The sequence below is a fragment of the Salvelinus alpinus genome, chromosome 21 (assembly GCF_045679555.1).
Source record: "Salvelinus alpinus chromosome 21, SLU_Salpinus.1, whole genome shotgun sequence".
Lineage (NCBI taxonomy): Eukaryota > Metazoa > Chordata > Actinopteri > Salmoniformes > Salmonidae > Salvelinus > Salvelinus alpinus.
Window position 1 is genome coordinate 12,548,838 of NC_092106.1, and position 24,058 is coordinate 12,572,895.

At 45.8% G+C, this 24,058-nt stretch overlaps 1 protein-coding gene across 1 annotated transcript; it reads left to right on the forward strand.

The window, feature by feature from the left end:
• Positions 1 to 130: 130 nt before the first annotated feature.
• On the forward strand, positions 131 to 23,382 carry LOC139547841 (beta-secretase 1-like). Its single transcript, XM_071356968.1, has 9 exons — positions 131 to 1,106; positions 5,640 to 5,728; positions 6,008 to 6,224; positions 6,505 to 6,642; positions 8,394 to 8,528; positions 8,855 to 8,956; positions 9,361 to 9,510; positions 9,997 to 10,168; positions 20,570 to 23,382. Exons 1-9 carry the CDS (start codon positions 777 to 779, stop codon positions 20,812 to 20,814), a joined length of 1,578 nt encoding a protein of 525 aa, XP_071213069.1. The 5' UTR covers positions 131 to 776; the 3' UTR covers positions 20,815 to 23,382.
• Positions 23,383 to 24,058: the final 676 nt, after the last annotated feature.

Consider the following 24,058-nt stretch of genomic DNA (forward strand, 5'->3'; position numbering starts at 1 on the left):
TGCTCTTTTGCTTTATGATTTATTATAAGCTATTTTTATTAAAGGCAATTTTTTCTGTTATGCCAATGATTAAATAGAAACACTACTATACCCACAATGCCCTGTGCGCTCCTATTTCCCAACTGAGGTTGCGCTTGCAAGGAGATGCTCCGCTCAGTTACAAGATGATGCAGGATTGATGGAGGAGGCGGTTGAATGTGGGAAGGTAGCGGAGAGAATGCACAGAGGAGTGATGCGGATCATGTTGGTCTATTTGACTGGGATTTTTGGTCGTGTGACAGAACGATGATCGGACGGGTAACGAGCCTCTAGATTGTTGATATTGGGACTACAGACTTTTTTGGACAATCTCTAATTCAGGCGTTCTCTGTTTTATTATCGGCCTATTTGCGCAGTTGTTGATTTTATTATACTGAATTGGATTGTTTTGCCGACAACTATAGATTATTGGCACATGGATATTTCTATCGTTTATCTAAGATTTTGTAAATTATTGTTATTTTTCTTATAAGGTGTGGGCAAGGTATATGGTCGCGGCAGCAAAGCGCTCGATACGACAGCATTTGCACAGGGACAGATCTCCGCTGTATTTCAATAAAGATGTCAACATTATTGCATTATGGCTGCAACTGTCAATTGTTTTGCAGCATCAGCGTTTGATCTTGGTGCTATAAACAACAATTCTGCAGCATTTCTAATGATGCCAAACCGAAAGGAGACGGTCGAGCGCGCAAATTAAGTGTCCTAAAATATAAAGCCTAAAATAACATTTCAAAATGGAGGCACTTTGTCCTCGCTGGATGGTATTTTTATGGACGATTTTCGGCCTGTTTGTGGGTGTCAGCTTCGGCACCAACGAGGCTGAAGTTGAACCAACCCCCGGCCCACTGAACACCTCTGGCCCACTGACTATCCACTTCCCACTGCGGCAGGGCCCTCTCTCCGAAACCCAACCCCCGCCCGTAGCCCCGCAGCGCTCCTGGAGGGCTGCGCGAAGGCGCAGAGGGGTCAGGGGCATTAATTTCGTGGACATGATCGACAACCTCCGTGGGAAATCTGGACAGGGCTACTACGTGGAGATGGCAGTGGGTTCACCGCCACAGAAGGTGACTGACTGACTGACTCTCGCTCTCTCTCTCTCTCTCTCTGTCTCTCTCTCTCTTATTGAGACGCCCATTCCGTTGACCCTGTATGACGTTTTGCGCACCTGTGCCCTATATCCTCTGCATTGTGGCACGTCAAACCTACCCTATCAAACTTTTGATTAGTGGAATCAGGTGATGAGTAGTAGGGAAAAAACATGTACACCTCTTTGGGTCCCCAGGACCAGAATTAAGAAACACTGGCCTTCGTAAACCTTGGTAACCTGGCCTTTAAAATGACAGACAGTGAAGAACAAGAATAAATGTGTGTGTCTGTGCCTGTGTGCTTGCATGTGAGAGAAGGAGAGAATGAAGCCTTTAATTCTGCAGAGAGAGAGAGAGAGAGAGGGGAGGGGGGGGGGGGATAATTCCCAGTGTGCTGCAGCTAAGCAGCTAAGCAGCTGCAGGGTACAGACTGGCACACCACAGGGATTACTGTGTGACAGAGCCAATGTTATGCCCTGCCTAGGACATTATGCCACTAGGAGGATAAACCATCACTGGCCTCCATCCACTCACTAACATTTAGAGACATTGATACAAATACAGCCATAGAGATGAATCCAGTATTAATAACTATTTATATGACACACTAAAATACACTCAAAAGGAATCTATTAACATACTGCTTTGTTACAGTAATACAAACCAAACAATTTGCCACAAAGGCCTACTGTATAGACTACTAAACTCAGCAAGAAAAGAAACGTCCCCTTTTTCAGGACCCTGTCTTTCAAAGATAATTCGTAAAAATCCAAATAACTTCACAGATCTTCATTGTAAAGGGTTTAAACACTGTTTCCCATGCTTGTTCAACGAACCATAAACAATTAATGAACATGCACCTGTGGAACGGTCATTAAGACACTAACAGCTTACAAACGGTAGGCAATTAAGGTCACAGTTATGAAAACTTGGGACACTAAAGAGGCCTTTCTACTGACTCTGAAAAACACCAAAAGAAAGATGCCCAGAGTCCCTGCTCATCTGCATGAGGACTGCAATTGTGGCCAGGCCAATAAATTGCAATGTCCGTACTGTGAGACGCCTAAGACAGCGCTACAGGGAGACAGGACAGACAGCTGATCTCCCTCGCAGTGGTAGACCACGTGTAACAGCACCTGCACAGGATTGGTACATCCGAACATCACACCTGCGGGACAGGTACAGGATGGCAACAACAACTGCATGAGTTACACCAGGAACGCACAATCCCTCCATCAGTGCTCAGACTGTCTGGCATAGGCTGAGAGAGGCTGGACTGAGAGCTTGTAGGCCTGTTGTAAGGCAGGTCCTCACCAGACATCACCGGCAACAACGTCACCTATGGGCACAAACCCACCCTCGCTGGACCAGACAGGACTGTAAAAAGTGCTCTTCACTGACGTGAGTCGCGGTTTTGTCTCACCAGAGGTGATGGTCGGATTCGCGTTTATCGTCAAAGGAATGAGCGTTACACCGAGGCCTGTACTCTGGAGCGGGATTGATTTTGAGGTGGAGGATCCGTCATGGTCTGGGGCGATGTGTCACAGCATCATCGGACTGAGCTTATTGTCATTGCAGGCAATCTCAACGCTGTGCATTACAGGGAAGACATCCTCCTCCCTCATATGGTACCCTTCCTGCAGGCTCATCCTGACATGACCCTCCAGCATGACAATGCCACCAGCCATACTGCTCGTTCTGCGCATGATTTCCTGCAAGACAGGAATGTCAGTGTTCTGCCATGGCCAGCGAAGAGCCCGGATCTCAATCCCATTGAGCACGTCTGGGACCTGTTGGATCGGAGGTCTGGGACCTGTCCGGGAACTTGCAGGTGCCTTGGTGGAAGAGCGGGGTACATCTCACAATCCATGAGGAGGAGATGCACTGCAGTACTTAATGCAGCTGGTGACCACACCAGATACTGACTGTTACTTTTGATTTTGACCCCCCCTTTGTTCAGGAACACATTATTCAATTTCTGTTAGTCACATGTCTGTGGAACTTGTTCAGTCTATGTCTCAGTTGTTGAATCTTGTTATGTGCATACAAATATTTACACATGTTAAGTTTGCTGAAAATAAATACAGTTGACAGTGAGAGGATCTTTTTTTGCTGAGTTTATAAGACTCAAATGTGTGACTGTTAAATCAACTTCAAGATGTAAACCAGGGGCTGTATGTAACAATCATCACAGAGTAGAAGTGCTGATCTAGGATCAGGTCCCCCCAGTAATCTTATTCATGATCTAAAAGGCTCAACTGATCCGAAATCAGCACTCCTCTGAGATGCTTCATACAGACAGCCCCTAAAATAATAGATGAGGTTTGCAACAGGGATTCTAGGCTTCTGCCAGCTAGAGGAAGTGTAGAAGGGTCGTAGCAAGAGTGAAGTGTGTGTGTGTGTGTGTGTCAGGATGCAGTCGCGGGCCAGGCGTCTCGGGTGGTGTGTCTGAAGGGAAGCAGGATGCGGGCAGGACAAATCAATTGTGAGCCGTCAGCGTATTCCTCACCAAAATACACCCGCTACACTACAATCAGAGAGAGAAAGGGAAGAGAGTGGGCCAAGAGGCTGACTGAGGGAGAGTTTATGCAGGTTAAATCACTCTTTACAGTACTATCTCATAATGCTAAGGTGATTCTTTATTTATTTCAATATCATAGAACATGCAAATGGATCCACACAGACTGTTATGCACAATCTCCCTAGTAACCCTCTTTAATTTACATTTGATTTGGGTTTCCCCCACAATTCATTGCAATGTATCTGTGTTTGAATGGCTTAGTGTTTTGATGTGATGTGTGTACATTGTAGAACATAAATTCAGCTACTGTAAACCTAGGGAATGGATGGTAAAGGGACATGCTCCTCCAAGCAATGTTAAGAAAACTGAAGCTCATTTGCTGTATTTCTACAAAATGTACAAATTCTAAAATGCATTTGGAGCACAGCAAAAACAAGCTAACATGACTCCAGACATTATCACCTTGTTGCTGTAGCTTCATTCACCTCAGTCAATAGGGGACTGAACATTCTAGAAACCAGTGGGGGCTGCTGAGGGGAGGACGGCTCATTTTAATGGCTGGAATGGAGCAAATGGAATGGCATCAAACACATGGAAACGTGTTGGATGTATTCGATGCCATTCCACCAATTCCGCTGAAGCCATTACCACGAGCCCGTTCTCCCCAATTAAGGTGCCACCAACCTCCTATGCTACAAACACGTCATACAAGAATTAGCTGCTACTCACTAGCTCAGCACCGGGATTAAAACTCTAGTTTAGTTTCATGTCAAGTCAAACAGCAGTTACCTAGCCAAAGCCATCCACTACATCCATCTGTACCTCTGCACTGTTTTGAGAAAAGTGGCGCTGTTCCCTGCAGCTGCGTGATGCTCTCTCCATAAAGCCAGCCAGCCACCCATACAAACAGCCTTCCCTCCTGCTCCCAGGTGTCTGCATGGTCCTAAAGTTAGCCTGCTAATTCCGGAAAACTGCATTTGCCTTCTAATCGGGATTTAAATTATTTTAATAGCCTATTTGAAATTGTTTGTGTTTTAGGGTAGGGCGACTGCCATACCCAATTAACACTTCTGTGATAGAGGGTTAGAAGATGACATGGATATGTTATGGAACAGCAGGGTGCATGTGATGAGTGTATCTCAAGTGACATGTTTCTGTTAGTGGGAGTGTGTGTGTGCATGTGGCATTTGTGTGGAGAGTGTGTGTGAGACCGGGTGAGAGACTAAGGCAGGCTGGTGGTTCTTCCATGCACACAGTCCTTCAGGCTCTTGGCTCTGCCACTGAGAAGAATAACTTTCCTAGGCTAAGTCCCAAATGGCACCCTATTCCCTACATAGTGCATTACTTGGGCTCTGGTCAAAAGTAGTGCACTATATAGGGAATAGGGTGCCAGTTGAGGATGCATCCCTGGATATTTCTGGAGCAGATCTATTATTGATCAGGTTCCTGCTGGTCACCAGAGAGACAACATGGCTGCCAGTCTGATTGACTGACTGCGCAAAATGTGATACTCACACTGAAAGGAGAGGGAAGGTGGGAGACAGAGAGAGAGAGAGGGCAATCCGAGAACAGCCTAGGGGTTGGATGCAGAGGGAAAGGAAAAGAGAAGGACATTTGGAGCAAAAGAAACCAATACATAGCAACTGCCAGTACCGTAATGCCAGGAGGTGAGGGAGAGAGAAAGTGACTCCAAATGGCTGAAATGAAGCAGTGCTTTCAGCAGCAGCTGCAGGGAATCATTTTATGAATAGGCATGGTTGTCTCCAAGGTAACCGAGATAATGTCCTTATCATCAGTGTATTTCAATGTATTCTGTCCTTTAACACTGGAAGACTCAAAAACGCACACACACACACACCTACATACACCACATATACCTACGGAATACCTGTCACAAAATATAGGCCTAGCATTGGAAAAATGCCCAGTGAATATGTAATATGGTTTCATAACAATGACAACTATGTTGTGTTTGTGTGTTTGGGAATCAGTTGAATATTCTGGTGGACACAGGCAGCAGTAACTTTGCAGTCGGGGCAGCTGCTCACCCTTTCCTCTGCAGATACTACCATCGCTCACTGTGAGTACCGCGGGATAGTATTACAATACACTGAAAGTGCTCTTTCTTGAAAACTTTACTGCTGACATGCGCAATGCTTTGGGACCCTATCAACAGTGGCCTGATGGGCAAAATACTAAAATATGTTTTTTGAGTAAACTATCCCTTTAAATATAATATTAAATATGAATCCCATTGAAGAGTGAACCTCAGTGGGATCTCTCCCTTTTAAATGACTCTGCACATACTTCCCTTGGTGGGCTTGTATAGTAAGCCCCTTTTCTCCGCTGCTGTTCATAGGTCTAACTCCTACCGCGACCTTGGGCGCAGTGTCTACGTACCCTACACCCAGGGCCGCTGGGAGGGCGAGCTGGGCACTGACCTGGTGTCTGTGCCGCACGGCCCCAACGCCTCGCTCCGTGCCAACATTGCTGCCATTACCCAGTCGGACCGCTTCTTCATCAACGGATCCAACTGGGAGGGCATCCTGGGCCTGGCCTACGCCGAAATTGCCCGGGTGAGAGGAGGGCAGAGAGAAGGAGGGAAAGGGAAATGGTCTGGGTAGAAAACACATGGGTGAGAGGGGGGAAGAGGGAGATGGAAAGGGAGGGTGAGAGTGATCAGCTAGAGGGTCACTGGTGAGAGACAGCACTATTCAGTAATGTGGAAAATGCACAGGGATGGATTTGTGGAGATACAATATCAGTTTAGGCTTGTTGTCAACAAGATGGCTAAAATGTAGTTATCCTTTTCCCATCTTTAAATCCTTTAACCCCCACCCCACCCCCTCTGTTTAGCCTGATGAGACGCTGGAGCCTTTCTTTGACTCGCTGGTGCGCCAGACCCCCGTGCCCAACCTGTTCTCCCTGCAGATGTGTGGCGCAGGGTTCACCCAGAACTACAGCCTGGGCAGTGCCACCGTGGGTGGCAGCATGGTGAGATGAGAGAGATAGAACAAGAGAAATATACATACAGTAGATAGGAAAAGGCACAGACACATTTTCTGTTTTAGGGAAATACACAGAAGCGGTGTGTTGTGTTAGCGTAACCAAGAGGGTTATAAACTCAGCAAAAAAAGAAACGTCCCCTTTTTCAGGACCCTGTCTTTCAAAGATATTTCGTAAAAATCCAAATAACTTCACAGATCTTCATTGTAAAGGGTTTAAACACTGTTTCCCATGCTTGTTCAATGAACCGTAAACAATTAATGAACATGCACCTGTGGAACGGTCGTTAAGACACTAACAGCTTACAGACGGTAGGCAACTATGGTCACAGTTATGAAAACTTAGGACACTAAAGAGGCCTTTCTACTGATTTTGAAAAACACCAAAAGAAAGATGCCCAGGGTCCCTGCTCATCTGTATGAACGTGCCTTAGGCATGCTGCAAGGAGGCATGAGGACTGCAGATGTGGCCAGGGCAATAAATTGCAATGTCCGTACTGTGAGATGCCTAAGACAGCGCTACAGGGAGACAGGACAGACAGCTGATCGTCCTCGCAGTGGTAGACCACGTGTAACAGCACCTGCACAGGATTGGTACATCCGAACATCACACCTGCGTGACAGGTACAGGATGGCAACAACAACTGCCCGAGTTACACCAGGAACGCACAATCCCTTCATCAGTGCTCAGACTGTCTGCAATAGGCTGAGAGAGGCTGGACTGAGAGCTTGCAGGCCTGTTGTAAGGCAAGTCCTCACAAGACATCACTGGCAACAACGTCGCCTATGGGCACAAACCAATCCTCGCTGGACCAGACAGGACTGTAAAAAGTGCTCTTCACTGACGTGAGTCGCGGTTTTGTCTCACCAGGGGTGATGGTCGGATTCGCGTTTATCGTCAAAGGAATGAGTGTTACACCGAGGCCTGTACTCTGGAGCGGGATCGATTTGGAGGTGGAGGGTCCATCAAGGTCTGGGGTGGTGTGTCACAGCATCATCAGACTGAGTTTGTTGTCATTCCAGGCAATCTCAAAGCTGTGCGTTACAGGGAAGACATCCTCCTCCCTTCCTGCAGGCTCATCCTGACATGACCCTCCAGCATAACAATGCCACCAGCCATACTGCTCGTTCTGTGTGTGATTTCCTGCAAGACAGGAATGTCAGTGTTCTGCCATGGCCAGCGAAGAGCCCGGGATCTCAATCCCATTGAGCACGTCTGGGACCTGTTGGATCGGAGGGGGAGGGCTAGTGCATTCCCCCCAGAAATGTCCGGGAACTTGCAGGTGCCTTGGTGGAAGAGTGGGGTAACATCTCACAGTAAGAACTGGCAAATCTGGTGCAGTCCATGAGGAGGAAATGCACTGCAGTACTTAATGAAGCTGGTGGCCACACCAGATACTGACTGTTACTTTTGATTTTGACCCCCCCTTTGTTCAGTGACACATTATTCCATTTCTGTTAGTCACATGTCTGTGGAACTTGTTCAGTTTATGTCTCAGTTGTTGAATCTTGTTATGTTCATACAAATATTTACACATGTTAAGTTTGCTGAAAATAAACGCAGTTGACAGTGAGAGGACGTTTCTTTTTTTTTGCTGAGTTTATATAGAGATGGTATGTGCCAAGTAGGTATGTCGGTATTGTTTAGTTATAATCTGTATTGCAAAGGCAATATGAGATGGAAAGTGTGTTGAGATTTTGGACCCATCCTATGACACTATCTGATTGCCGTTTTCTTAGATCATTGGTGGAGTGGATTCTTCTCTCTATGTTGGGGACCTGTGGTACACCCCAATCCGCCGGGAGTGGTATTATGAGGTCATCATTGTGCGTATTGAGGTCAATGGTCAGGATCTCAACATGGACTGCAAGGAGGTACTGGAGCTAACGGTTTTGCTGATAACATTTTTTATAATCTGTGTTTTTCTGATGATCCTTTAATCAACATTTTCCTCTCTATTTCATTCAATTTTTCTCTTTAATATAATAATATAATATATGCCATTTAGTAGATGCTTTTATCCAAAACGACGTATAGGCAAGTGTGCGTACATTTTAAGTATGAGTGGTCCCTTCTCTTTTTCTCTTTAGTTAACTCTGAATATCTGTCTGTTTACCTTTTATCACTAATACTGGTGCGGTAAGTGACAGTGAATAAAGAATGACAATTTGTTTCCTCTCTTGGCTTGTGGTTCTATCAGTACAACTATGATAAGAGCATTGTGGACAGTGGCACCACTAACCTCCGGCTCCCTCGTAAAGTGTTCCAGGCAGCCGTGAAGGCCATCGAGGCAGCCTCGTCTGTGAGTCCCTCCTCATACCTTTTCTCCTCTCTCTCTCACTCCCCCTCTCTGTTGTTTTGTTCTTTCTCATCTTTCTAGCTGCCAGTTTCAGCTAGTGTCATGTGATATCCCCTTTCTCAGGTCTAATGTCTGTAATACTTTCATGGCTATCAACTTTCTCTAGTTTCTAGTTTCTGCAATTGCTAAATATTCTTTCTATCCCTCTCTCCCACAAACACACACACACACACACACACACACACACACACACACACACACACACACACACACACACACACACACACACACACACACACACACACACACACACACACACACACACACACACACACACACACACACACACACACACACACACACACACACGTGCACAAACATACACAAACCCCATGTCTCCCTGTCAGACAGAGCAGTTTCCCTCTGGGTTCTGGTTGGGGGAGCAGCTGGTGTGCTGGCAGGCTGGCACCACCCCGTGGCACATCTTCCCTGTCATCTCGCTCTACCTAATGAGTGAGAACCGCAACCAGTCCTTCCGCATCTCCATTCTCCCACAGGTAACAGTGTCTGTCTGTGTACTTACCTTCAATTCATCAATTCAATGAGCTAGTGATGATCCTCTCTTAAACTCCTTTCACTGTTCATTCAATTTAGATGTGTTGAGAACGTCAGAGAGTATTTGATGTATGTTATTCCTGTGAGATAGTGGGGATTAATAGAATCACTGTTTCAATGGAAATGAGATAGAAGTGGAGAGCAGCTTGTATTGGGACAGTAGAGGCAGCCAGCGCTGGCTTTGAACCTTCGACTAGCAACAGTTAACATTGATGCTTGTATAATAATATGAAAGTAATGGGTAAATTCCTCACTCATGCATGGACTGGTTAATTCATGCTTACACCAAACCCAAACTGCATAGACGGGCACAAAACAGTGCTGGGAGTTTATTAGCCTATTGCTGTATTTCTCCTGGTTTATACTTAACATACATTGTAGGTGTTCTCTACTGACTGATGTCCGCTGTTTCTTTGTGCCCCCTGCAGCAGTACCTGCGACCCGTGGAGGACGTGGCCTCGGCCCAGGAGGACTGCTATAAGTTTGCCGTGTCCCAGTCCAGCACGGGCACCGTCATGGGCGCCGTCATCATGGAGGGCTTCTATGTGGTGTTCGACCGCCAGAGGAAACGCATCGGATTTGCAGTCAGCACCTGCCATGGTGAGGGAGGATGGAGAGTATGAGAAGGAGGGAGAGGGGGAGATGATATATATATATATATATATATATATATATATATATATACACTACCGTTCAAAAGTTTGGGGTCACTTAAAAATGTCCTTGTTTTTGTCCATTAAAATAACATCAAATTGATCAGAAATACAGTGGAGACATTGTTAATGTTGTAAATGACTATTGTAGCTGGAAATGGCAGATTTTTTATGGAATATCCACATAGGCATACAGAGGCCCATTATCAGCAACAATCAAGAAACTGAAGATCTCGTACAACGCTGTGTGCTACTCCCTTCACAGAACAGCGCAAACTGGCTCTAACCAGAATAGAAAGAGGAGTGGGAGACCCCGATTCACAACTGAGCAAGAGGACAAGCGCATTAGAGTGTCTAGTTTGAGAAACAGACGCCTCACAAGTCCACAACTGGCAGCTTCATTAAATAGTACCTGCAAAACACCAGTCTCAACGTCAACAGTGAAGAGGTGACTCCAAGATGTTGGCCTTCTAGGCAGAGTTGCAAAGAAAAAGCTATATCTCAGACTGGCCAATAAAGAGAAAAGATTAAGATGGGCAAAATAACACAGACACTGGACAGAGGAACTCTGCTTAGAAGGCCAGCAACCGGAGTGGTGACCACAGACCAGGTGCTACAGGTGGTGACCACAGACCATTCCTATGCTTCCTGGCTGATGTTTTGGTCACTTTTGAATGCTGGCGGTGCTTTCACTCTAGTGGTAGCATGAGACCGATTCTAAAACCCACACAAGTGGCTCAGGTAGTGCAACTCATCCAGGATGGCACATCAATGCGAGCTGTGGCAAGAAGGTTTGCTGTGTCTGTCAGTGTAGTGTCCAGAGCATGGAGGCGCTACCAGGAGACAGGCCAGTACATCAGGAGACGTGGAGAAGGCCGTAGGAGGGCAACAACCCAGCAGCAGGACCGCTACCTCCGCCTTTGAGCAGGAGGAGCACTGCCAGAGCCCTGCTAAATGACCTCCAGCAGGCCACAAATGTGCATGTGTCTGCTCAAACGGTCAGAAACAGACTCCATGAGGGTGGTATGAGGGCCCGACGTACACAGGTGGGGGTTGTGCTTACAGCCCAACACCGTGCAGGACGTTTGGCATTTGCCAGAGAACACCAAGATTGGCAAATTCGCCACTGGCGCCCTGTGCTCTTCACAGATGAAAGCAGGTTCACACTGAGCACGTGACAGACGTGACAGAATCTGGAGACGCCGTGGAGAACGTTCTGCTGCCTGCAACATCCTCCAGCATGACCGGTTTGGTGGTGGGTCAGTCATGGTGTGGGGTGGCATTTCTTTGGGGGGCCGCACAGCCCTCCATGTGCTCGCCAGAGGTAGCCTGACTGCCATTAGGTACCGAGATGAGATCCTCAGACCCCTTGTGAGACCATATGCTGGTGCGGTTGGCCCTGGGTTCCTCCTAATGCAAGACAATGCTAGACCTCATGTGGCTGGAGTGTGTCAGCAGTTCCTGCAAGAGGAAGGCATTGATGCTATGGACTGGCCTGCCCGTTCCCCAGACCTGAATCTAATTGAGCACATCTGGGACATCATGTCTCGCTCCATCCACCAACGCCACGTTGCACCACAGACTGTCCAGGAGTTGGCGGATGCTTTAGTCCAGGTCTGGGAGGAGATGCCTCAGGAGACCATCCGCCACCTCATCAGGAGCATGCCCAGGCGTTGTAGGGAGGTCATACAGGCACGTGGAGGCCACACACACTACTGAGCCCCATTTTGACTTGTTTTAAGGACATTACATCAAAGTTGGATCAGCCTGTAGTGTGGTTTTCCACTTTAATTTTGAGTGTGACTCCAAATCCAGACCTCCATGGGTTGATAAATTTGATTTCCATTGATAATTTTTGTGTGATTTTGTTGTCAGCACATTCAACTATGTAAAGAAAAAAGTATTTAATAAGAATATTTCATTCATTCAGATCTAGGATGTGTTATTTTAGTGTTCCCTTTATTTTTTGAGCAGTGTATATATATATATATATATATAAACTCAGCAAAAAAGGAAACGTCCTCTCACTGTACACTGCGTTTATTTTCAGCAAACTGTGTAAATATTTATATGAATATAACAAGATTCAACAACTGAGACATAAACGGAACAAGTTCCACAGACATGTGACTAACAGAAATTGAATAATGTGTCCCTGAACAAAGGGGGGGGGGTCAAAATCAAAAGTAACAGTCAGTATCTAGTGTGGCCACCAGCTGCATTAAGTACTGCAGTGTATCTCCTCCTCATGGACTGCACCAGATTTGCCAGTTCTTGTTGTGAGATGTTACCCCACTCTTTCACCAAGGCAGTTGCAAGTTCCCGGGCTCTTCGGTGGCCATGGCAGAACACTGACATTCCTGTTTTGCAGGAAATCACGCACAGAACGAGCAGTATGGCTGGTGGCATTGTCATGCTGGAGGGTCATGTCAGGATGAGCCTGCAGGAAGGGTACCACATGAGGGAGGAGGATGTCTTCCCTGTAATGCACAGCATTGAGATTGCCTGCAATGACAACAAGCTCAGTCCGATGATGCTGTGACACACCGCCCCAGACCATGACGGGCCCTCCACCTCCAAATCGATCCCGCTCCTGAGTACAGGCCTCGGTGTAACGCTCATTCCTTTGACGATAAACGCGAATCCGACCATCACCCCTGGTGAGACAAATTCTGCGACTCGTCAGTGAAGAGCACTTTTTGCCCGTCCTGTCTGGTCCAGCGACGGTGGGTTTGTGCCCATAGGCGACGTTAATGCCGGTGATGTCTGGTGAGGACCTGCCTTACAACAGGCCTACAAGCCCTCAGTACACCCTCTCTCAGCCTATGCCGGACAGTCTGAGCACTGATGGAGGGATTGTGCGTTCTTGGTGTAACTCGGGCAGTTGTTGTTGCCATCCTGTACCTGTCCCGCAGGTGTGATGTTCGGATCTACTGATCCTGTGCAGGTGTTGTTACACATGGTCTGCCACTGCGAGGATGATCAGCTGTCCGCCCTGTCTCCCTGTAGCGCTGTCTTAGGCGTCTCACAGTACAGACGCTGCAATTTATTGCCCTGGCCACATCTGCAGTCCTCATGCAGATGAGCAGGGACCCTGGGCATCTTTCTTTTGGTGTTTTTTAGAGTCAGTAGAAAGGCCTCTTTAGTGTCCTAAGTTTTCATAACTGTGACCTTAATTGCCTACCGTCTGTAAGCTGTTAGTGTCTTAACGAGCAAAGTTAATAAACAGATCACTGACCATTTCGAATCCCACCGTACCTTCTCCGCTGTGCAATCCGGTTTCCGAGCTGGTCACGGGTTTACCTCAGCCACACTCAAGGTACTAAACGATATCATAACCGCCATCGATAAAAGACAGTACTGTGCAGCCGTCTTCATCGACCTGGCCAAGGCTTTCGACTATGTCAATCACCGTATTCTTATTGGCAGACTCAATAGCCTTGGTTTCTCAAATGACTGCCTCTTCTGGTTCACCAACTACTTCGCAGATAGAGTTCAGTGTGTAAAATCGGAGGGCCTGTTGTCCGGACCTCTGGCAGTCTCTAGGGGGATACCACAGGGTTCAATTCTCGGGCCAACTCTTCTCTGTATATATCAACGTTGTCGCTCTTGCTGCGGGTGATTCCCTGATCCACCTCTACGCAGACGACACCATTCTGTATACATCTGGTCCTTCTTTGGACACTGTGTTAACTAACCTCCAAACGAGCTTCAATGCCATACAACACTCCTTCCGTGGCCTCCAACTGCTCTTAAACGCTAGCAAAACCAAATGCATGCTTTTCAACCGTTCGCTGCGCGCATCTGCCCGCCCGACTAGCATCACTACTCTGAACGGTTCTGACCTAGAATACGTGGACAACTACAAATACCTAGGTGTCTAGCTAGACTGTAAACTCTCCTTCCAGACTCATGTCAAACATCTCCAATCCAAAATCAAATCTAGAATCGGCTTTCTATTTCGCAACAAAGCCTCCTTCACTCACGCCACAAAACTTACCCAAGTAAAACTGACTAACCTACCGATCCTCGACTTCGGCGATGTCATCTACAAAATAGCTTCCAATACTCTACTCAGCAAACTGGATGCAGTCTATCACAGTGCCACCCGTTTTGTTACCAAAGCGCCTTATACCACCCACCACTCGACCTGTATGCTCTAGTCGGCTGGCCCTCGCTCCATATTCGTTGCCAGACCCACTGGCTCCAGGTCATCTACATGTCTGTGCTAGGTAAAGCTCCGCCTTATCTCAGCTCACTGGTCACAATATCAACACCCACCCGTAGCACGCCCTCCAGCAGGTATATCTCACTGGTCATCCCCAAAGCCAACACCTCCTTTAGCCGCCTTTCCTTCCAGTTCTCTGCTGCCAGTGACTGGAACGAATTGCAAAAATCGCTGACGCTGGAGACTTACATTTCCCTCACTAACTTTAAACATCAGCTATCTGAGCAGCTAACCGATCGGTGCAGCTGTACATAGTCCATCTGTAAATTGCCCACCCAATATACCTACCTCATCCCCATATTGTTTTTATTTGCTTGACTGCTCTTTTGCACACCAATATCACTACTTACACACCATCATCTGCTTATCATCATCTGCTCATCTATCACTCCAGTGTTAATCTGCTAAATTGTATTTACTTTGCTACTATGGCCTATTTATTGCCATACCTCCTCATGCCATTTGCACACACTGTATATAGACTTTCACACTGTATATAGACTTTCACACTGTATATAGACGCTTGTTTATTCCATGTAACCATGTGTTGTTGTTTCTGTCGCACTGCTTTGCTTTATCTTGGCCAGGTCGCAGTTGTAAATGAGAACTTGTTCTCAACTAGCTTACCTGGTTAAATAAAGGTGAAATATATATATATATTTAATAACTGTTCCACAGGTGCATGTTCATTAATTGTTTAGCATGGGAAACAGTGTTTAAACCCTTCACAATGAAGATCTGTGAAGTTATTTGGATTTTTACTGACAAAATATAAATGCAACATGCAACAATTTCAATGATTTTACTGAGTTACAGCTCCTAGTTGCCAGGGATTTTAATGTAGGGGAACTTAAATCCATTTTACCTCATTTCTACCAGCATGTTACTTGTGCAACCAGAAGAAAAAACTCGAGACCATCTTTACTCCACACACAGAGACGCATACAAATCTCTCCCTCGCTCTCCATTTGGCAAATCTGACCATAATTCTATCCTCCTGATTCCTGCTTACAAGCGAAAACTAAAGCAGGAAGTAGCACTGACTCGCTTAATACGGAAGTGGTCAGATGACGCAGATGATGCAGATGCTACCGGACTGTTTTGCTAGCAGACTGGAATAGATTACGGGAAATATCCGATGGCATTGAGGAGTATACCACATCAGTCACCGGCTTCATCAATAAGTGCATCGATGACATCGCAACACAGTGACCATACGTACATACCCCAATCAGAAGTCATGGATTACAGGCAACATCCGCACTGAGCTAAAGGGTAGAGCTGCCTCTTTCAAGGAGCGCGACTCTAACCCGGATGCTTATAAGACATAACGCTATGCCCGATGACGAACCATCAAATCAAATCAAAGTTTATTTGTCACGTGCGCCGAATACAACAGGTGTAGACCTTACAGTGAAATGCTTACTTACAGGCTCTAACCGATAGTGCAAAAAAGGTATTAGGTGAACAATAGGTGAGTAAAGAAATAAAACAAACAGTAAAAAGACAGTAGCGAAGCTATAAAAGTAGCAAGGCTACATACAGACACCGGTTAGTTAGGCTGATTGAGGTAGAATGTACATGTAGATAGGGTTAAAGTGACTATGCATATATGATGAACAGAGAGTAGCAGTAGCGTAAAAGAGGGGTTGGCGGGTGGTGGGTGGCGGGACACAATGCAGATAGCCCGGTTAGCCAGTGTGCGGGAGCACTGGTTGGTCGGCCCAATTGAGGTAGTATGTACATGAATCTATAGTTAAAGTGACTATGCATATATGATAAACAGAGAGTAGCAGCAGTGTAAAAAGAGGGGTTGGGGGGGAACACAATGCAAATAGTCCGGGTAGCCATTTGATTACCTGTTCAGGAGTCTTATGGCTTGGGGGTAAAAACTGTTGAGAAGCCTTTTTGTCAGAGGCTGAGAAATTGCCGTACCAGGCAGTGATGCAACCAGTCAGGATGCTCTCGATGTTGCAGCTGTAGAACCTTTTGAGGATCTCAGGACCCATGCCAAATCTTTTGAGTTTCCTGAGGGGGAATAGGCTTTGTCGTGCCTTCTTCACGACTGTCTTGGTGTGTTTGGACCATTCTAGTTTGTTGTTGATGTGGACACCAAGGAACTTGAAGCTCTCAACCTGCTCCACTACAGCCCCGTCGATGAGAATGGGGGCGGGCTCGGTCCTTCTTTCCCTGTAGTCCACAACCATCTCCTTAGTCTTGGTTACGTTGAGGGATAGGTTGTAATTCTGGCACCACCCGGCTAGGTAGCTGACCTCCTCCCTATAGGCTATCTCGTCGTTGTCGGTGATCAGGCCTACCAATGTTGTGTCGTCTGCAAACTGGTGTTGGAGTCGTGCCTGGCCATGCAGTCATGGGTGAACAGGGAGTACAGGAGGGGACTGAGCACGCACCCCTTTGGGAGCTCCAGTGTTGAGGATCAGTGTGGCAGATGTGTTGCTACCTTCCCTTACCACTTGGGGGCGGCACGTCAGGAAGTCCAGGATCCAGTTGCAGAGGGAGGTGTTTAGTCCCAGGATCCTTAGCTTAGTGATGAGCTTTGAGGGCACTATGGTGTTGAATGCTGAGCTGTAGTCAATGAATAGCATTCTCACATAAGTGTTCCAGGTGGGAAAGGGCAGTGTGGAGTGCAATAGAGATTGCATCATCTGTGGATCTGTTTGAGCGGTATGCAAATTGGAGTGGGTCTAGGGTTTCTGGTATAATGGTGTTGATGTGAGCCATTACGAACCTTTCAAAGCACTTCATGGCTACGGACGTGAATGCTATGGGTCTGTAGTCATTTAGGCAGGTTGCCTTTGTGTTCTTGGGCACAGAGACTATGTTGGTCTGCTTGAAACATTTTGCTATTACAGACTCAATCAGGGACATGTTGAAAATGTCAGTGAAGACACCTGCCAGTTGGTCAGCACATGCCCGGAGCACACATCCTGGTAATCCGTCTGGCCCCTCAGCCTTGTGTATGTTGACCTGTTTAAAGGTCTTACTCACGTCGGCTACGGAGAGCGTGATCACACAGTCGTCCGGAACAGTTGATGCTCTCATGCATGCCTCAGTGTTGCTTGCCTTGAAGCGAGCATAGAAGTGATTTAGCTCGTCTGGTAGGCTCGTGTCACTGGGCATCTCGCAGCTGTGCTTCCCTTTGTAGTCTGTAATAGTTTGCAAGCCCTGCCACATAAGACGAGCGTCGAAGCCGGAGTAGTATGATTCAATCTTAGCCCTGTATTGACGCTTTGCCTGTTTGATGGTTCGTCGCAGGGCATAGCAGGATTTCTTGTAAGCTTCCAGGTTAGAGTCATCCACCTTGAAGCGGCAGCTCTACCCTTTAGCTCAGTGCGAATGTTGCCTGTAATCTATGGCTTCTGGTTGGGGAATGTACGTACAGTCACTGTGGGGATGACGTCCTCGATGCACTTATTGATAAAGCCAGTCACTGATGTGGTGTACTCCTCAATGCCACCGGAAGAATCCCGGAACATGTTCCAGTCTGTGATAGCAAAACAGTCCTGTAGTTTAGCATCTGCTTCATCTGACCACTTTTTTATAGACCGAGTCACTGATGCTTCATGCTTCAAGTTTTGCTTGTAAGCAGGAATCAGGAGGATAGAGCCTGTTGAAAAGCTTTTCCTGCTTTTCAACAGGAAAAGCGTCAATACAGGATTAAGATTGAATCCTACTACACCGGCTCCGATGTTCGTCGGATGTATGTAGCAGGGCTTGCAAACTATTACGGACTACAAAGGGAAGCCCAGCCACAAGCTGCCTAGTGACACAAGCCTACCAGATGAGCTAAATGACTTCTATGCGTGCTTCGAGGCAAGCAACACTGAAGCATGCATGAGAGCACCAGCTGTTCTGGACGACTGTGTGATCACGCTCTCCGTAGCCGATGTGAGTAAGACCTTTAAACAGGTCAACCTTCACAAGGCCCCAGGTCCAGAAGGATAACCAGGATGTGTACTCCGAGCATGCACTGACCAACTGGCAAGTGTCTTCACTGACGTTTTCCACCTGTCATTGACCGAGTCTGTAATACCTACATGTTTCAAGCAGACCACAATGGTCCCTGTGCCCAAGAATGTGAAGGTAACCTGCCTAAATGACTACCGCCCCGTAGTCCCAGAAACCTTAGGCCCACTCCAAGATTTGCATGGGTCCTCAGATCCTCAACAAGTTCTACAGCTGCACCATCGAGAGCATCCTGACTGGTTGCATCAACGCCAGGTATGGCAACTGCTCGGCCTCCAACCGCAAGGCGCTACAAAGGGTAGTGCGTACGGCCCAGTACATCACTGGGGCCAAGCTTCCAACCATCCAGGACTTCAATACCAGGCGGTGTCATTGGAGGCCCTAAAAGGCCCTAAAAATTGCCAAAGACTCCAGCCATCCTAGTCCTATATAGCCTCTGTATGTAGCCTCGTTATAGTTACTTTATTGTTGCTCTTTTATTTTTTTACTTTAGTTTATTTAGTAAATATTTTCTTAACTCTTATTTGTCTTAAAATTGCATTGTTGGTTTAGGGCTTGTAAGTAATCATTTCACCGTATTCAGCGCATGTGACAAATAAAATTTGATTTGATCAGTCAATTTAAATAAATTCATTAGGCCCTAATCTATGGATTTCACATGACTGGGCAGGAGCACAGCCATGGACTTTATTATGCCCTCCCAGGCCCACCCATGGCTGCACCCCTGCCCACCCACTGGGGAGCCAGGACCAGCCAATCAGAATGGGTTTTTCCCCACGAAAGGGCTTTATTACAGACAGAAATACTCCTCAGTTTCATCAGCTGTCCAGGTGGCTGGTCTCAGACGATCCCGCAGGTGAAGAAGCCGGAGGTGGAGGTCCTGGGCTGTCCTAGTTACACATGGTCTGCGGTTGTGAGCAGTGGTGTAAAGTACTTAAGTAAATATACTTTTAAGTACTACTTAAGTTGTTTTTTGGGGTATCTGTACTTTACTTTACTATTTATATTTTTTACAACTTTTACTTTTACTTTACTATATTCCTAAATACACCAAAAAGTACTCGTTACATTTTGAATGTTTAGCAGGACAGGAATATGGTCTAATTCACACACTTATCAAGAGAACATCCCTGGTCATCCCTTCTGCCTCTGACCTGGCAGACTCACTAAACATAAATGCTTTGTTTGTAAATTACGTCTGAGTGTTGAACTGTGCCCCTGGCTATCTGTATTTTTTTAAATTTTTATAATAAATTGTGTCGTCTGGTTTGCTGAATATAAGACATTTTAAATTATTTATACTTTTACTTTTGATACTGAAGTACATATAAAACCAAATACTTTTAGGCTGCTACTCAAGTATTATTTTACTGGGTGACTTTCACTTTTACTTGAGTGATTTTCTTTTAAGGTATCTTTACTTTTACTTAAGTATGAAAATTGGGTACTTTTTCCACCGCTGGTTGTGAGGACAGTTGAACATACTGCCAAATTCTCTTAAACGACATTGGAGGCGGCTTATGGTAGAGAAATGGACATTAAATGATCTAGCAACATCTCTGGTGGACATTCCTGCAGTCAGCATGCCAATTACATGCTCCCTCAAAACTTGAGACATCTATGTCATTGTGTTGTGTGACAAAACTGCACATTTTAGAGTGGCCTTTTATTGTCCCCAGCACAAGTGCACCTGTGTAATGATCATGCTGTTTAATCAGCTTCTTTATATGCCACACCTGTCAGGTGGATGGACTATCTTGGAAACGGAGAAATTCTCACTAACAGGGATGTAAACAAATTTGTGCACAAAATTATAGAGAAATAAACTTTTTGTGCGTACGGAAAATTTCTGGGATCTTTTATTTCAGCGCATGAAACATGGGTCCAACACTTTACATGTTGCGTTTGTATTTTTGTTCAGTACATATACACTGAGTGAACAAAACATTATGAACACCTGCTCTTTCTATGACAGACTGACCAGGTGAATCCAGATGAAAGCTATGGTCCGTTATTGATGTCACTTGTTAAATCCACTTCAATCAGTGTAGATGAAGTGGAGACAGATTGAAGATGGATTTATGTGTGTGTGTGCCTGTATGTTGCTGATCTATGTGTATTTCTATGCCACAGTGCACGATGAGTTCCGTACGGCCTCCGTCGAGGGGCCGTTCCACGGCGTGGATCTGGAGGACTGCGGCTACAACATCCCGCAGACGGACGAGTCCACCCTGATGACCATTGCCTACATCATGGCGGGCATCTGTGCCCTCTTCATGCTGCCACTGTGCCTCATGCTGTGCCAGTGGCGCTTCTCCCGCTGCCTCCGCCCACCTGGAGCTGGGGACTTCGCTGATAATATCTCACTCCTCAAATGATAGAAAGGCATGGAAATACAGTACACAGGAGAGGCAAGCCTACCAGGAATGGAGATGGAGGCTTTTCTAATTGTTGTTGAGGACGCATCAGCCTCATTGAGTAATGCAGAAACAGATTAACATGTAGGATGGTGTTGGTTGTGGCTTGGGAGGGTAGCACAATGACCAAACAAGCCAATGGCCACTTACTTTGGATTCATCAAAGGTGGATATACCAGCAAGCTGGGGTAAATGGCTTCCTGGATTCAGTGGATGACTTTATTGATAGAAGGGCATGATATAAATATACAGTATTTATAGATGTGTGTGAGTGTTCGTGATTGTATGAGGTGTGTGTGTGTGTATGTATGTATGTATGTATGTATGTACAGCACCAGTCAAAAGTTTGGACACACCTACACATTCAAGGGTTTTTCTTTATTTTTAATATTTTCTACATTGTAGAATAATAGTGAAGACATCAAAACAATGAAATAACACATATGGAATCATGTAGTAACCAAAAAAGCGTTAAACAAATCAAAATATAATTTAGATTTTAAATTCTTCAAATTAGCCAACTTTTGCCTTCATTACAGCTTTGCACACTCTTGGCATTCTCTCAACCAGCTTCACCTGAAATGATTTTCCAACAGTCTTGAAGGAGTTCCCACATATGCTGAGCACTTGTTGGCTGCTTTTCCTTTACTCTGCGGTCCAACTCATCCCAAACCATCTCAATTGGGATGAGGTCAGGTGATTGTGGAGGCCAGGTCATCTGATGCAGCACTCCATCGCTCTCCTTCTTGGTCAAATAGCCCTTACATAGCCTGGAGGTGTGTTGGGTCATTGTCCTGTTGAAAAACAAATGATAGTCCCACTAAGCACAAACCAGATGGGATGGCATATCGCTGCAGAATGCTGTGGTAGCCATGCTGGTTAAGTGTGACTTGAATTCTAAATAAATCACAGACAGTGTCACCAGCAAAGCACCATCACACCTCCTCCTCCATGCTTCATGGTGGGAACCACACATGCAGAGATCATCCGTTCACCTACTCCGCGTCTCACAAAGACACGCCTGCTGGAACCAAAAATCTGAAATTTGCACTCATCAGACCAAAGGACAGATTTCCACCGGTCTACTGTCCATTGCACGTGTTTTTTGACCCAAGCAAGTCTCTTCCTCTTATTGATGTCTTTTAGTAGTGGTTTCTTTGCAGCATTTAGATCATGAAGGCCTGATTCACGCAGTCTCCTCTGAACAGTTGATGTTGAGATGTGTCTGTTGAACTCTGTGAAGCATTTATTTGGGCTGCAATTTCTGAGGCTGGTAACTCTAATGAACTTATCTTCTGCAGCAGAGGTAACTCTGGGTCTTTCTTTCATGTGGCAGTCCTCATGAGAGCCAGTTTCATCATAGCGTTTAATGTTTTTTGCGACTGCACTTGAAGAAACTTTCAAAGTTCTTGAAATTTTCCGGATTGACTGACCGTCATGTCTTAAAGTAATGATGGACTGTCGATTCTCTTTGCTTATTTGAGCTGTTCTTGTCATTATATGGACTTGGTCTTTTACCAAATAGGGCTATCTTCTGTATACCAACCCTACATTGTTACAACACAACTGATTGGCTCAAACACATTAAGGAAATAAATTCCACAAACTTTTAACAAGGCACACCTGTTAATTGAAATGCATTCCAGGTGACTACCGGAGCGTGCCAAGAGTGTACAAAGCTGTCAAGGCAAAGGGTGGCTACTTTAAGAGTCTCAAATATAAAATATACTTTGATTTAACACTTTTTTTGTTACTACATAATTCCATGTGTTATTTCATAGTTTTGATGTCTTCACTATTATAGAATGTAGAAAATACAATTTTTTTTGAAAAACTCTTGAATCAGGTGTGTCCAAACTTGACTGGTACTGTGTGTTTATCGATCACATATACACGAGGTGATCTAGAATTTAAGGATGGACCTGATTGAATATATTTGATTTTACATCAACAGCACCAGCACCAGCTAAGCAACGCTAATCATAAGTGCTAATTGGGTGAACTTTTCAAGAGTGTAAAATTAGCACTCAAATATCAGATGCAGTGAAATTTATGGTGAAGCCATGTTACTTGGTGTACATTAAAAAGCTTAGATTATGTAATTAATACAGTTAATATCAGATATGACACTTTTATATGGCTCTTGAGTAAGTTGGTACCTCACTGCTAGTGAATGTACCAATTCACACAGAAAGAGACGCACGGACACACACAATCATTCTCCCACACATACAGAGGTCTTCAAAACCTCCAAACAGCTTGATCTCAGCCAACCCCTTAACAGCTCACATACAAAAACTCACCGGCACAGACCCGGACAGTAACACACATTCATGTGCCCCAGTCAACTGCACTATCCCCATGGTGTGCTTGAATATAAATCGTTTTGTGATGATTTTATGTAAATTAACACAATTGTAAAATTTCTCAATTACAGACAGATTCTTCTTTCATAGACCTGCTGTAAATAAATAGACACACCTGACACAGCACTGACCACCAATAAATAAAGTAACAAATATAATTGAATCTGTGTCATGACATGAATTCCCCTTCCCTGATGAGTGGGATACAGACATCTGGACCTATAATGTCACTATCAGCTTCTTGCAGGCAGGCGGCATGGGAGGTTCCTGGTAGAAAGCCAGACACGATCCCCAGGGTGGTACACAGGAGTCTCACTGCAGTGGCAGTCTGCCTGCTCCTTTTGAAGCGCTGGATTCTCACGTGAGAGTCGCTCCACACTTCTGCGAGCCTGAACCACTCATCAACCGCAGGAGCGTCAGTCTGGCCCGGGGTCCACGGAGCCAGGGTCAGCTGAAAACCCAGAACACACACTGGGAAATACCTGGATGTCCAACGACAGCTGTGTGCGCCCAGGTCAGCAGCCGATCCCTTATCCCTGTGGGAACATAGATGAGCTCGGGAGGACAGTTAGTGGGTGCGGGCTCCCTCTCCAGAGCCTGGCAAATGTCCATATCTACGTCCCAGACCACAGAGGCTACGACTCGGGAGAATGGGATTATAGGTTGGTGAGGATGACGAATGTTTCCTTGGCGCCCTCCAGCCAGTGTCTCCACTCCTCTAATGCCAACTTCACCGCCAGGAGCTCTCGATCACCAACATCCTAATTCCTCTCTGCAGGGGACAGTTTCTTAGAGTAATATGCACACGGATACAATTTATGTGGATTACCCTGTCGTTG

Bases quoted from the DNA above. Each gene is read 5' to 3' on its own strand.
- LOC139547841 (XM_071356968.1), top strand. From the start codon at position 777: ATGGAGGCACTTTGTCCTCGCTGGATGGTATTTTTATGGACGATTTTC. The intron at 9,511-9,996 runs GTAACAGTGTCT...TGCCCCCTGCAG, and splicing joins GCATCTCCATTCTCCCACAG to CAGTACCTGCGACCCGTGGA. The intron at 10,169-20,569 runs GTGAGGGAGGAT...TCTATGCCACAG, and splicing joins TGCAGTCAGCACCTGCCATG to TGCACGATGAGTTCCGTACG.